Source organism: Eleutherodactylus coqui, chromosome 2, assembly GCF_035609145.1.
Source record: "Eleutherodactylus coqui strain aEleCoq1 chromosome 2, aEleCoq1.hap1, whole genome shotgun sequence".
Taxonomy (NCBI): Eukaryota; Metazoa; Chordata; class Amphibia; order Anura; family Eleutherodactylidae; genus Eleutherodactylus; species Eleutherodactylus coqui.
In genome coordinates this window covers 173,481,832-173,497,907 of record NC_089838.1, presented here as the reverse complement: position 1 = coordinate 173,497,907, position 16,076 = coordinate 173,481,832, and the positions used below count along the sequence as shown (strand labels likewise).

Below are 16,076 nucleotides of genomic sequence, written 5' to 3'. Positions count from 1 at the left end.
AAGCCGTCCAAGCCACGGCACACCCATAGCGGATGTGCCATAGGAAAGCAGGAGACTGCAAAAAAAATGCACTGCACATGCGTGCGTGCGGCACGCCGCCCGGCTCGCTCGCACACTCAGCAGTGCAGAAGAAAAGTTCCAGCCGGGAAGGAGAAGATCCAGCCGAGAAGAAGACCCACACCGCAACGGACAGGTGAGAAAATGTCGTTTGCTGCGGGCACGGTTGGAATCCGCTGCGGGATTCTGCACTTGGAATCCGCGCATACCTGTGGACATGAGGTCTTAGTTTGAAGAGTAACCAACGCCCCAAAATGCTGAATGATTGGAATGTTATCTATATAAAGCACCACAGCAGATTCAAATAACTCTTTTCTGCATTTGCTTTCAACGTTGAATTGCTATGTCAAAGCTCATGAAGTATTAGCTCTGTCACATTTAAAGATACTATTCATCAACATTAACATACTTTGTGCAGTACAGTCCAGCTTCAAGTTATTTTGCAGACACAACCCTAAAAACAAACCTACGGCTGACTGTATTGCATCACTGAATAACATTTTTGCTGGAAGTGCTGCAAAAATGCTGTCCCATCCCACTGCATATTGGGACTGTGGAGCTTATCAACCTACCTCTCATATAGGTGTCCAACATATCCAGGACAGAGCTATAGATCTATGGAGCTACTGACCTAACAACCCACTGTCCAATTAATACTCTGTCCCCCCCCCCCCCCGCCCCCCAAACCCTTTAATCTCATTTCAGCACATCCGTGGGTTCGTAGATAGTGTGAAAGCAAGGAGACTGCAACCTAGTCAGCATTGCTGCAGTTCAAAGTATCACACCACGCAACCACCAAATGTAAAAATAGGAAAAATATATTTTTAACTAAAAAGTGGGCTATGTGACAATAGGTTAAGAGACCTTCATGCGGTTAGGGATGTTCAGAGATCATAAAGTGTGTGTGTGTGTGTGTGTGTGTGTGTGTGTATATGTGTATATATGTATATATATATATATATATATATATGTATATATATAAACTTACTTTGGAGGTGGGGGGTTCCATAGAATCATAAAATCATAGATCACAGAATAGAAGATAATGGTATTAGGAGGGTGCTCCAGACGGAGTCCAATACACAGTGTGCACAACGGAGTATAAAATCAATGGGACTTACCCGGTGAATAGTGAGGTCTGTCAGGACCCCACTATCACCTCCATATCCAAGTATGCTTGTAATTATATATATATATATATACTCCTGTATATATCCACTGCAACAGTATCAGTAAATGCTTCACCAATCCAGAGGGGGCTCGGTCCGGAGAGCAGCTGATATTGTGGGTCTTATTGTAAAATAGGACCCACCATGGTCATATTCATTTTTGTGCTTGACAAAGTCTTTTTAAAGACGAAACGCGTTGCACCTAGGACCTTTGTGTCCAAATAAAGAATTCTTTTGATTATTATCACTTTTTGGGATTCCTGTGATAACTATAAGTAGCGCTGATATCACTTTTTTTGCACTTATGTGCAACTATTTATGAATAGATCACAGAATGGTAGAGTTGGGAGGGACTTCCAGGGTCATCGGGTCCAACCCCCGCTTAGTGCAGGATCACTAAATCATCCCAGACAGATATTTGTCCAGCCTTTGTTTGAACACTTCTATTGAAGGGGAACTCGCCAACCTCCCGTGGTAACCTGTTCCACTCATTGATCACCCTCGCTGTCAGAAAGTTTTTTCTAATATCTAATTTGTGTCTCCTCCCTTTCAGTTTCATCCCATTGCTTCTAGTCTTTCCTTGTGCAAATGAGAATAGGACTGCTCCCTCTGCACTGTGACAGCCCTTCAGATATTTGTAGACCGCTATTAAGTCTCCTCTCAGCCTTCTTTTTTGCAAGCTAAACATTCCCAGATCTTTTAACTGTTCCTCATAGGACATGATTTGCAGACCGCTCACCATCTTGGTAACTCTTCTCTGAACTTGCTCCAGTTTGTCTATGTTTTTTTTTTTTAAAGTGGGGTGCCCAGAACTGGACACAGTATTCCAGATGAGGTCTCACTAAGGAAGAGTAGAGGGGGATAATTACCTCACGTGATTTAGACTTTATGCTTCTCTTAATACAGCCCAGAATTGTGTTTGCCTTTTTGGCTGCTGCATCACACTGACTCATGTTCAGTCTATGATCTATTAGTATACCCGTCTTTTTCACATGTGCTGCTGTTTAGCCCAATTCCTCACATTCTGGATGTGCTTTTTTCATTTTTCTTGCCTAGATGTAGGACTTTGCATTTCTCTTTGTTACATACCATTCTGTTAGTCGCCGCCCATTGTTTAATCTTTTCTAGATCTTTTTGAATACTCTCTCTTCTGTAGTGTTAGCTATCCCTCCAAGCTTTGTGTCGTCGGCAAATTTGATTAGTTTCCCATCAATTCACTCCTCCAGATCATTTTAAAAAATGTTGAACACTGGGCCTAGGAAAGAGTCTTGTGGTACCCCACTTGATAAATTCTTCTATTTGGATGTACAGCCATTTATGACCACTCTGAGTACGATCACTCAGACACTTGTGAATCCATCTAACAGTTGCCTTGTCAATCCCATATTTGGTCATTTTTTTCAATAAGTATGGTAAGAGATACTTTGTCAAATGCTTTACTAAAGTCAAGATATACTATATCCACTGCATTTTCCTGATTAACCCAATTGGTGATTCTGTCATAGAAGGAAATTAGATTAGTCTGGCATGACTTGTTTGTTACAAACCCATGCTGGCTCTGGTTAATTACTCCATTTTTATCAAAGTACTTGCATATTTGCTGTTTAATAATTTGTTCAAAGATCTTTCCTGGTATAGAAGTCAGGCTCACAGGCCTGTAGTTTCCTGGATCTTTTTCCCTTTTTTTTTTTGAAGATAGGGACAACATTTTCTCTTTTCCAATCTTGTGGGATTTCTCCTGTTCTCCAAGAATTTTCAAAGATTATGGCGAGTGGTTCAGCAATTACATCTGCTGCTTCCTTTAGTATCCTAGGATGTAATTCATCTTGACCTTGAGACTTGAATTCATTTAAGTTAGCTACGTGTTCCCTCACCATTTCTCTGCTTATAAATAGCCTGCATTCTTTTGTTCCCTCAATAGCACAGGGAAGATCAGTTGAAGTTCCATCTACTTTCTGAGAGAAAACAGATAAAAAATAGGAATTTAAAAGTTTGGCCTTCTCAACATCATTCTTAACCAATTCACCATTTTTATCTTGTAAGCATCCAATAGCATTTTTGACTTTTCTTTTGCTTTTAACATACCCTCAAAATCCTTTTTTATTGCTTTTGGCATCTGTTGCAAGCATCAATTCATTATCAGCTTTAGGTTTTCTGACACTTGACCTACAGTTTCTGCAGACCGCATTATATTCTTCTTTAGATATTCCCCCCTCCTTTTCATTTGATAAACATATTTTTCTTTGTTTTTAACATGTTTGCATGTTCTGTGTTCATCCATCCTGGTCTCTTTATATGATTCCCATTCTTCCTTCATCGGAGGCGGGCATTCGTCTCTGGTACAGAGAGATCCCTTTAAACTCTGTACCAGAGAGGAATGCCTGCCTCCCATGAATCCAGGAAAGCTTTGAAAATTCCTTCAAAGGGTTTCTTTAATTGAACACATGCAGTGGATGGCTCATATAATGAATAAAAAGCCAGATATACAACAGGAAGCAGGTACAGGCAGGCACACCAAACCAGTGGTGGATGACAAGTACAGCAAACAGCCAGATAAAGAGGTCGTCAGCCCAATGTACAGCATATACTGTCAAGATTCCAACGCGTTTTGGCGTATAATAACACCTTTATTAAGCCTACAGTAGTGAAAATATGCACAGAATTTGTAGTCCTAAGGACGACAAACTCGCCAATAGCAGGATGGTGCTGCAGTCCCCACCGGCTGGAGTGCCGGGCACCTGGGTGACGTCATGCTCTCATCTTGCATGGCTTTCTGAGCCCAAAATGGCCACGGTTTGGAATGCAAGGTGTGTTCCACTGAAAGGTAGATAACGTCCCATATGATCTCAAGAGATCAACAAACTTTAATGACACAAGACATTAATGAAATGAACACTGGTGCAGCAATATTAATAATGAATAAATGTTCATCTGTAAAAATGCTGTGTTGGTCTGCCTGAAAGGGGAGGGGAGGGAGAGTAAGAGAAGGAAAGGGAAAAAAAAGCTGGGGAGGGGCGGGGGAAAGAGGGGAAACTCTTGCCGGCGCTGATTGGCTGAGACAGTCAATGAAGGGCTGTGATTGGGCATCGAGCCAGCGCCGACAACCAATCACAGCACTCTATTGCTGGAGGCGGGGTTCTCAAACCTGGCCTACGGCAATAGACTTGTGAGTGCAGGGGAAGCCCGGATCAGCGGCAGAGACCAGCGGCCCCGACCCGGACCGCAGCGGCTAGGTGAGTATTACTTTCTTTTTTTCTCTATCTAGCCTAGCTGGCACTGATTTTCGGGATAGGGCTTCTATTGCAAGCCCTTCCCCCGAAAATCGGTGAGCGGTTAACGCTGCCAAAAACGCGGCACCAGGTGTTGCCGCGTTTTCGGCAGTGCTGAAACCGCTGCCCATTCATTTCAATGGGCAACGCAGGGCTGAAAACGCCCAAAAATAGAACATGCTTCACTGTCAAAGCGCAGCGTTGGAAGGCACTGCATTTTCAGAGCTGTGTGAGCAGCCATAATTAAAATGAATGGGAGCCTTGTACAGCGTTTAGTGCTGGGCTAAAAAGGCAGTGCTAAACGCTGTACAAAACGCCCTGTGTGAGGGAGCCCTCAATCAGCTTCATAAAATACAAAGTATATATAAACGTGCTGACTAATCAAATCTAATATATAAAATATCAGAAAAAGCACCATAAATGAATAGGGGGGTTTTGTAAAAGAGAAGGAGGGGGAGTCTATTATTCTTTCTAGATTTTTTTAATAATATTTTGTTCAAGCCATTTGGGTTTTTAAATGTCCAGTCTAAAAATCCAGAACATTTCTCTGGCTCTCAGTCATGAGAAACATCTGGAACCTAAACTTTCAAGCGGGGTTAGACAGAGGCCGGAGATATTTTTATCATGTTGCTCAGAGAAATGCCGTGATACACTATGTTTTGTATAGCTTCTTACAATATTAAACCTGTGCTTATTAGGGCGAGATCGTAGGGAATTGATGTCCGTTCTACATATCTAAGTCCGCAAGGGCATTCCATAAGGTACATGACGTACTCCAAGCCACAATCTAGCGGTTGTCTTATTTTAATAGTTTCTGATTCTGATTAAGTCAGAATCTCCATTTTGTATGTGTGGACAACACTTACACCGACTGTGACCACACTTATATACCCCGTCTTCTCTTTTTTTTTCTTTTTTATCTTTTTATTTCTTGAAGGGACACGAAGGTGCTAGAATGTTCTTAAGAGTTTTGTTTTTTCGGAAAAAACCCTCGGGTTCTCCTGAGTCTCTCCTTTTAGGTAGGGATTCCTATGTTTTCTCAAAATGTTTTTAATAAATATATTTTGAGAACTAAACTTTGTGATAAAAGAAATTTTATTGGTAAACTGTTTATTTCTATTTTTATGAACTATGTTTTCTTTTTAAATTTGAGGTCTCACTTCCACTAGTGCTTTTCTGTAGGCCGAATCTACAAGCATAGATGGAAATCCTTTTTCTAAAATTCATCTTCTCACTGTATCAGATTTTTCTTTGAACATCCCTATTTTGGAAATTAACAATGAAGAAGTCGAGTTGATCCAAGATTTCATCTTTCTTGGATCCAAAATCGATTGCGACGGGCAAACTGGACCTGAGATCAATAGATGTATTACACTTGGTAGGATTGCAATGCAAGGAATCGAAAAGATCTAGAAAATCAAGGATCTTAGCATTGCAACAAAAATCAGAGTGGTCATTACAATAGTCTTTCCCATAACTATGTATGGTTGTGAAAGTTGGACGATCAGGAAAACAGACAGAAGGAAAATTCATGCGTTTAAACAAAGTTGCTGGATGAGAATGCTATGGATACCTTGGACTGCTATGACAACGAAAAAGATAGTGTTATATCGCGTCAAACCAAAAATATCACTAGAGGGCAAAATCAGCAAAGAGTGACTTTTTTTTTTTGGCCACGTGATGCACTCTAAGTCACTGGAAACAGTATTGATGCTTGGCAAAGTCAGTGGAAAGAAGATCAGGACGACAATGAACAAGATGGCTAGTATCAAGGCCACAATGAAAATGTCAATCGCGGAACTGATAGGAGCAGTGAATGACACAAACTCAAGGAGAACATTGATCCATAGAGTGACCGAAGGCCGGATGTGACTGAATGGATAATCATCATCATTGTGGAACAATTCCTCCTTATCCTTTTAAATTGGCCAAATAGGATATTTCTTTTCCAGCAATTTTCGTGGCTTCTTGAAAAGTTTAGATAGCTGTTCGCAATTTTTTTTTCTTTAAATGAGTCCTAGTTTGAATTTTACCATCCACTGTAGATAGTTTCAGATCTAAAAATACTATATGGGTCCTACTGATGTTTCCTGTAAACTCTAGATTATAGTAATTCCTATTAATATTACTAATAAAAGACTGGAGATCTTCCATTTCACCATCCAAAAGTAAAAGCATGTCATCAATAAAATGTTTGTAAAATACAATATGTGGGTTTATCATAAATTTACCTTCAAAATACCCCATAAATAAATCCATGTAGCTTGACGTTAATTTGGTGCCCATCGCAGTTCCGTTCTTTTTAATATAAAACCTTTTTTCATATAAGAAATAATTATTTTTTAAGATGAATAAAATAGCTTCTAAAATAAAATTTTTTTTGTTGTCTCGGCATTAGAGGATCATCTTTTAAAGAATTTTTGACTGCTCTCACACCTAAATCATGTGGAATATTTGAGTAAAGAGCACTAACGTCCAATTTGCATCAGATATACGGTTTTTTTCCATATTATTGTATCTAATGAAGCTAATACGTGGCCAGTATCCCTTTATATGAGAAGGTAGAGGGGACCACAATAAAAAGTGGGCTAAAATACTTCATAAAGTAACAGAATAATATGTAAACATGGACAGCAGTCAACAACAGCATTAGGAACTATTATTGCTGTAATTAACAGATAAAGAGAGATTTTTATCTCAGAAAAATACACCCTCTAGTCATCAGGAAACCCCAGAAACTCTTCGCTATTATTGGAACTTATCAAGCTCAGTAGCTCACTATCACTGATGTCAGGATCTTCATAAAGGATACCAATCTCCGAACCGTTCTAGGCATTACGGATGCCACATTTTTTTGAAGCATCCTACAACAGTTTCATCCTTCACAGCCTGCCACAATGTTTTCACCCACTGACAAACTTGAGTGATAGTGGGCCTTTTAATTTGTCAACTGGGTGTCAAGTCATGATTCTTAGCAGACCTCCACTTGCTACACTTCTCTCGCATGGTTGCAACTGGCTAGTAAGTTCCCCAGGAATTACAGCTAGATGGGGCTTCACTTTAAAGATCTTTTTTGTGTTTTCACTGATATGTGCCCTAAACTGGTCAAGTAATAGTAGGGCAGGTTTCTTCAGAAGTCCTTCAGGGCATTTGGACCACACTTTTTCGACCAATATTTTCATTCCTCTTTCATCCATCCTTTCTCATGAACATGGACAATAACTCCTCCTGAAACTGCCTCTTTTGGCATTTTTTTTCTTTTGAAGATTACCATTGGTGGAAGTTTGGTGCCATCTGCACAGCAGGCTAACCCATGTAATGAGTTTTCTCATGTCCTGGAGTTTTCATGGTGACGATTTTTACAGCTTTCACATCAACAGTCCTGTTCGATGGAACATCGGAGGTTAAAGGGGTTGTCTCGCGAAAGCAAGTGGGGTTCAGCACTTCTGTATGGCCATATTAATGCACTTTGTAATGTACATCGTGCATTAAATATGAGCCATACAGAAGTTATTCACTTACCTGCTCCGTTGCTAGCGTCCCTGTCGCCATGGATCCGTCTAATTCTGATGTCTTCTGGTGTTTTTAGACGCGCTTGCGCAGTCCGTGCTTCTGCCTGTTGAATGGGGCCGCTCGTGCCGGAGAGCTGGTCACCGCGTCATCATCGTAGCTCCGCCCCATCACGTGTGCCGATTCCAGCCAATCAGGAGGCTGGAATCGGCAATGGAACGCACAGAGCCCATGGTGCACCATGGGAGAAGACCCGCGGTGCACCATGGGAGAAAACCGCAGTGCATCCCTGGGAAAGGACCGGCGGGTCCTTAGGGAGAAGATTTTTATAACTCCATATTTCGTCGGATCGGTGAGTAGCAAGCGGTTTAAAAACCGCTTTAAATTGCTATTTTATGCCAGGGGGGTGACAGGGGGAATAGGGTAATGTAAAATTTTGATGTTTGCCGCGAGACAACCCCTTTAACAGGACTTCATCCATATTCCCAATCTGGCCTATTTCAAAGCCATTTTTCTTTCTGGCATCGATTACAATTTTATGAAAAGACACAATCTTGGATTCATATTCTTTAGGCATTTTTTGCACAATTCTAGTTTTGGTGCGCATGGCAAGGCAACATCTCATGAACCTGTAGTACCAGGATGCGGATCCAGTGAGGTCCTCAATGCCTTTCTCTGCAACAAGACACTTGGCTTGAAATATCATTTTCATAGAGACTGAAGATTCATTGTTCCTGTGATGTGTGATCCACTCTTTCATTTCCACATCTATATGTGGCCATTTTGGAGTACGCCAATGAAAAGTGTGTTTACCTTTATCTTCTTTTTGCAGCTCATCCTACCATTTCCTCCATTCCGATATCTTTTTTTCAGTTGGAAACAGCCCAAAATGTCTCTCAGCTGCTCTGTTTCCGTGTTCTTTGGCATATTTTACTACCTCCAGTTTAAAAGGGATTTTATATGCTAGTCTTTTCTGCTTTTACATCTTTCTAAAATTGGATGCAGCAGGAGACTAAGGTAGTTTTCTAATACAGTAATGAAAGGACTGTCAGTACTGTCCTTCATAGGAGGAAGAGGTTAAACTGATTGGTGGAGGCGAGGGAGCAGCAGCAGTTCCTGATGGCCTTTACCACCAATTACGGTACGTACAAGCGGCAGTGCAGAGGAAAGAGAACTGCTCTCCTAGCTGATCGTGAGAACAAACCCCTGATCATGAGAGCCATCTTGAATTTCGGCATTAGCGTTTTATAAGACACACTGACTTTTTTCCCCCCACTTTAGGGGAGGGAAGAAAAGTGCATGGTATAAAGCGAAAAATATGGTAATTAGAATACAGTAGAGCCGAGCGCTCCCTAGGGATTCTTCTGAGAATCAGCTAGAATCTTCTTCATTGCTCACAAAACAAGGAGCTGACAAAGTGTAGGAAAATGTAATATAGAATTATTTTCATATAAATCGCCAATTTTCCTTATGCCCAGAGTTTCCCTGGCTCCAAATTCAAAGTCTGTGAGGATAAAAAACATAAAGGAAAGACCGAGAGCGGAACCAGAGGTACTGATGAGAGAACATAATCATCTATGATTCTATGCCACGGGAGGTGGTGAGTTCTCCTTCAATAGAAGTCTTCAAACAGAGGCTGGACAAACATTTCTCTGGGATTATTAAGTGAATCCTGCATTGAGCAAGAGGTTGGACTCGATGACCTTGGAGGTCCTTTCCAAGTCTACCATTGTATGATTCTAACGGCAGGTCCAGCAAGTACACTACAGATGATATTGTGGGAGAGAGGGTTCCTGCAACAATTCTATTTCCCTCTGGCTCCACAGCCAGTCTACACTGCAGCCCCACTACCAGGCAGATGGAGCACACAGGTGGACTGAACGCAGATTACACTCTCTAGGGTCAGCAGACAGTCCCAAACTGAAGTGATGGTGGTTCTCCCAGCAGATAGATGTATGATGTATCAGGATGAGCTTAGAAATTTAGTGAAGAGCAGTCCCTAGTGTAATGACTGTGGATGTGGAGACAGTGTGTGAACCTACCAGGTAGGTGATGATCCAGTTCAGCACGGTTGACAGCCAAGCCCAGCGTGGGAGGTAAGATACCGGGTATACGAACCCCATATACAGATGGAAACTATGGAAGGTATCTTGCCCTGAACTAATAACCAGGAGAGGGAAAGCCCTGCCTATAAGCTGAGCACTCATCCCGATAGGGAAAACCCCATGGTCTTCCTTTAGGCGTTGACTAACCCTGACAGGACAGAACAACTATAAAACAAATGACAGAACAATACCGAGCATACAGGAATAAAGGAGGTACAGACTGACAAGGATAAACAAAGAGGCAGACTCACGAGGATAACAGACAGCTGGATACACGAATGGAGGACTCAGAACACGAGCATAAGGCAAGGTAACAAGGAAACTACCAGAGCAGCTGCTAAACCTGGAGTTATGGACATGAATCACAGAACAACACAACAGCACTGACTGAAAGGTACAGGGCAGCTATATAGGGCGCTGATTAGAAAAGATGCATCAGCTGAGCAGGAGGCCCAAAGGCAATTAAGCCTAGGTGTGCTGGAAGAGAATAAATGAAAGTTTGGTGAACAGGGAGAGCAGGACGACACCCATGCCTGCCAGACACAGAAGCAGAGGATTGTGTCTGACCAGTGCACCTAACACCTAGAGTGTGATACTCAGATCTTGCAGCCAGCCATGCTGAGAGCTAGCCACACCTGTTAGGAATTGCAGGCTATTTTGTCACCCTGCCACACCTGTCCGAGAAAAAAACAACATAAAAAGTGATTTAAAAAGTCGTATGTACCCTGTAATTGTACCAGTAAAAACTACAGCCCGCCCCATTGAGTGAAAAGTAAAGTTATGGGGGTCAGAATATAGGTGACAAATAGCATTTATAAGTTTATTTTTTAAAAGTAGTAAAACATAATAAAGATTATATAAATACTGTACCCTGAATGCCTTAAAAGCAAGATAGCCCCACCCCTCACAAAAAATGATACAATTGTGTTTTTAACCCACTTAGAAATGTTTTAGATTCTCAGTACATTATATGGTATTTTAAATGATGCCATTTAAAAAATACAACTCCGCTTGCAAAAAACAAGCCCTCATATGGCTACGTCAAAAGAAAAATTGTAAAAATTATGATGAAAGTGGGCAGGAGAGGAGAAAACGAGAATGAAAAACCATAAAGTTGCTGATTTTTAATGGGTTAAATCTTTGAGAACCGTATAAGAACTTTTGCAGCCATGTATGCAAACACATAAGTATATATTCATGCAATGAAATTTCACAAGTGCAGAAAATCCCACATAAAATGTTTCCGTAGTTTACTGGTGATTTACATTGTATAAGCTGTTTGTATTTTTAATCTGCTTCTGTTTGCAGAGTAAACGAATTGGCCACTTCTTGTTCTGGTTTCTCAGAAGTGAGATTGCACAATCTATGCATTATCAGCAGCGGTTTGCCGTAATCTTGGAAGCCTACCTTAGAGGCTGCGGCACCTCAATATTAAATGATTTCATGAAGCAGGTTCAAGTCACAGAAGTTCTTCATAAAGTTACCATGGAGATCAAAAGTGTTTCTGCTGAAAAGTATGATGTAACTTCACAAGGTAAATAGCCTGCATGTACATGGTGAACAATAAAGGAGAATTTACAGTTTAAGCATAGCATATTAGTAATATAGGTTATAAACGGCTGGGTTATCAGATGCTGCAGAGGTATTGTTCCGTCTTCCTATTTGCATGGATTGGTTTATAAATCTCTTCACACCTTCTAGGTCAGTGATGTTGAACCTTTTAGAGACCAAGTGCCCAAATTGCAACACAAAACCCACTTATTTATCGCAAAGTGGCAACATGTCAGGAGGCGGGGCGTATCACAGCATATGATTTTTACCTCTGTTGTTATAAAAAGAACAGGGCTGTTTCAAAATAGACAGGGTGCAGATTTTGACTGCTTTTTGCATGCGGAAATGCTGCAGAATTTGCCACAGTAATTTCCGCTGAGGACATTCTGCAGCATTTCTGCCATGTGTAAACATACCTCAGTAGTAATAGTGACCCCCACAGTGGCCTAAGCAGTAATAGTGATCCCAACAGTGGTTTCAGTAGTAATGGTGTCCCCCACAGTTGCCTCAGTAATAATAGTGTTCCCCACATGTTTTGCCAACTGGAAAACAACAAGTTCGGATACGGCTTTAAAGAAGGACAAGTGGTTTGACACAACACAATTTATTAATACAAATGAATAAATGATCAAATAAAAAAAATTTACATAAAAATAGGTAATATTGCATAAACGTTTTGGTAAACAATACTTAAACAATGGTTACATTAATACTCACATCACCGAGAGCCTTAGGTATACTTATCTGCTTTGTGCATCAAACGAAGAAGCAACAGAGAAAAGTTAGAAAACAGGAGGACTCTTGGGAACAACACTGTGAGAGGACATTCCCCATCACAGGTCCAAAATGCTTCCACTGTATTACAATTTGTGTCCTATTTTATACACCATAACTTGCTTAAAGCCCATTTACACCAGCAGATGATCGCTCAAACGACAGTTTGAGTGACAGCTTTGAGCGATCATTTTGCATAAAGTATTAAGTAGCAACTCAGCTACTTAAGTACCAATTAGGTGTGTAAATGAAGCCTTCACTGAATGCAGTTAATAGCCCGAGGGCTATTATCTGCACTCAGATCCTTTGTTCTCCACGGGAAACAATGTTATCAGCACTCCCCGTGGAGAACTGCTGATAAAAGTGAACAACGATTTTTAGGTAAGCTTAAATTTAACGATCAGCTAACAGTGCCCGAAAAGCGGATGATGGGTGCACATTTACACGCACCAATTATCGCTAAAACGATCACAGATTAGCTTTTTTTTTTTTTTCTTTCTTTTTTTCAAGCGATCATCGGCTGGTGTAAATGGGCCTTTAGTTATCTGCCATATGCTCCAAGCTTTGCAGCCAAGATGTTATCAATCTGAGAACCCCCACCATCTGAAGTAGCCAGCTTCATTGATGAAAGGTTCAGAATCAACAAAACTCAATTCCCTAGACAATGATGATGATATCACAGGATTAACAAGACTCAACAGATTCATGGTGATAAATTGTATATAGACAGAGTTAAAAAAAACCTATACAAACTGAATTGTAGTTAATGCAATTAACATTGTTTTGGTAATTGTAGTAGATTCAATTAACACTGTTTTGTAACTGTAGTTAATTCAATTAACACTGTTTTGGATAACTAAGCCTACAACAAACAGGTTTAAAGTTCACAGGAGTGTTCATAGCATTTCACATTTAAGATACAAAATGGAGGATAAAGGAACATAAATAGCCATTTATATAGGCTTGCATTACAATAAGATACAAAATGGAGGGCTACAAATAGCCAATTATATTTGCACCACACGAGTTTCAGTAGAAATAGTGTTCCCCACAGTGGTCTCAGCAGTAATATTGACCCCCACAGTGGTCTCAGCAGTAATATTGACCCCCACAGTGGTCTCAGCAGTAATATTGACCCCCACAGTGTTCTCAGCAGTAATAGTGACCCCCACAGTGGTCTCAGCAGTAATATTGACTCCCACAGTGTTCTCAGCAGTAATAGTGACCCCCACAGTGGTCTCAGCAGTAATAGTGACCCACACAGTAGCCCCAGTAGTAATAATGACCCTCCCATAGTAGCCTCAGTAGTAATGGTGACCCCTACAGTAATCTCAGTATTAATAGTGACCCCCCCCCCCCACGGTGGCCTCAGTAGTATAAGTGACCCCCACAGCAGCTTCAGCAGTAATAGGGACCCCCACAGCAGTGTCAGCAGTAAGTGATGTGAAATATGTTGGCACTATATAAGTAAAAATTATTATTATTATTATTGTGACCCCCCCACAGTAGCTTCAGTAGTAATGGTGACCCCCACCAGCGGCCCCAGTAGTAATAGCGACCCCTACAGCAGCCCCAGTAGTAATAGTGACCCCCTACAGCGGCCCCAGTAGTAATAGTGACCCCCTACAGCGGCCCCAGTAGTAATAGTGACCCCCTACAGCGGCCCCAGTAGTAATAGTGACCCCTACAGCGGCCCCAGTAGTAATAGTGACCCCTACAGCGGCCCGAGTAGTAATAGTGACCCCTACAGCGGCCCCAGTAGTAATAGTGACCCCTACAGCGGCCCCAGTAGTAATAGTGACCCCTACAGCGGCCCCAGTAGTAATAGTGACCCCTACAGCGGCCCCAGTAGTAATAGTGACCCCTACAGCGGCCCCAGTAGTAATAGTGACCCCTACAGCGGCCCCAGTAGTAATAGTGACCCCTACAGCGGCCCCAGTAGTAATAGTGACCCCTACAGCGGCCCCAGTAGTAATAGTGACCCCTACAGCGGCCCCAGTAGTAATAGTGACCCCTACAGCGGCCCCAGTAGTAATAGTGACCCCTACAGCGGCCCCAGTAGTAATAGTGACCCCTACAGCGGCCCCAGTAGTAATAGGGACCTCTACAGCGACCCCAGTAGTAATAGTGATTCTACAGCTGTCCCAGTAGTGATAGTGACCTCTACAGCAGCCCCAGTAGTAATTGTGACCTCCACAGCGGCCCCAGCAGTAATATGGCGCCCACAGTAGCCCCAATAGTAATAGTGACTCCCACATCAGCCACAGTAATAATGCTATTACTACTGGGGCCGATATAGGAGACACTTTTACTAATAGTATCGCCTGTATCAGCCCCAGTAGTAATAGCGCTCCCCTGAGACCGTTATACTTACCCGCTCCTCGTCAAAGCGCCCCTGCTCTTCTGCTCGACACTGCTAGCGGCGCTGATCCAAGGAGCACACTGTGACGTCAGTGTGTGCGTCCGGACACCTCTTCCCCTCTGTTCTCACAGAACTAAGGAGGAGGCATCCGGGGAGGAGAATCCCGGGAGCACACTGACGTCACGGTGTGCACCTGGGATCAGCGCTGTTAGCAGCACCGCTGAGTGAATACCGGCAGGGGATACACTAACCTCACTACCAGTAGTAGTGAAAACTACTACAATATTTACTACTGTCGTGAGTGTCCGCGGCATGCGTGCCAGCAGGGTAGGTTCTGCGTGCCGCCTCTAGCACAACTGTTCTAGGTGCTCTACCTAAGGAGAAATGATACCCTTCCTGGCCCAGAAAAATCAGAAACACATGAGGGAAAACTGGATTAATTGTAAATGAAAAGACTGACAGTTCATTCTGACTACCATTATGCAGTCGGGAAGGAATTTTTTCCCCCACATGGTCCAAATTGGCTTCTGCCTCGTTGTTTTGGGGTTTTTTTGCCTTCCTCTGGATCAGCAAGGGTGGGCGGGTGGAAACAGGCTGAACTAGATGGACATTGTCTCCTTTTGGCCTAACATACTATGTTACTATGTAGCTCATTGGCTGTATAAAGCAGTGTTAATGTAAGTGCAATACAATTTCCCAATGTACATTGCACAGTGGCAGATCATTTGTGTGCAGTTCTCACTTTCTTGCACCATAGACAAGAATCCATAGGATAGCTGAATTATTTTATGCCAGTTTTCACAAAGGTACCTTTTTTTTCAGTAGTTTGCACCAGCATCAGTAAGCCATAACCAGGAGTGGATCCAAGATAAGGAGGAGGTGCAGACATTCCATTACAGTTATTCTCCATGTTGGTTCCAATCCTCATTATGGCTTATAAATAGTGTACAGTACACTGATCATGCACACATGAAACCTGGTGGATCCGTGCTACAGAGCTATAGGCTCCCACGTGGCAGAGAATTCCAGATATATCACCCTGTAGAGACAATGCATTTAGAAGAATAACTACATGATACATCATACTATTTTATCGTGTCGAATTCATCTAGGGACCAAGAAAAAAATTTCTGTATGCCTTTGTATTAAGTTATGTAACGCTATAGAAATCTGTGAGTCTGCAGCTCCGTATTACATAGCAGTAATGTGCAATGTGTATATGAGCCCTTCGTGACACACTGCATTTTACCACTCAGATTCCTGCTTATGCAATCCACTT

General features: G+C 42.0%; 1 protein-coding gene across 5 annotated transcripts in view; it reads left to right on the top strand.

Moving 5' to 3' along the window:
- The window catches only part of PIK3CG (phosphatidylinositol-4,5-bisphosphate 3-kinase catalytic subunit gamma), a 55,221-nt gene that overhangs the window by 23,647 nt on the left and 15,498 nt on the right, over positions 1-16,076 (top strand). For all 5 annotated transcript variants that reach the window (XM_066591941.1, XM_066591943.1, XM_066591944.1 and 2 more), the window contains one exon: positions 11,419-11,644. In XM_066591941.1, coding sequence (XP_066448038.1) covers positions 11,419-11,644 — 226 coding nt within the window. The remainder of the gene's footprint in view (positions 1-11,418; positions 11,645-16,076) is intronic.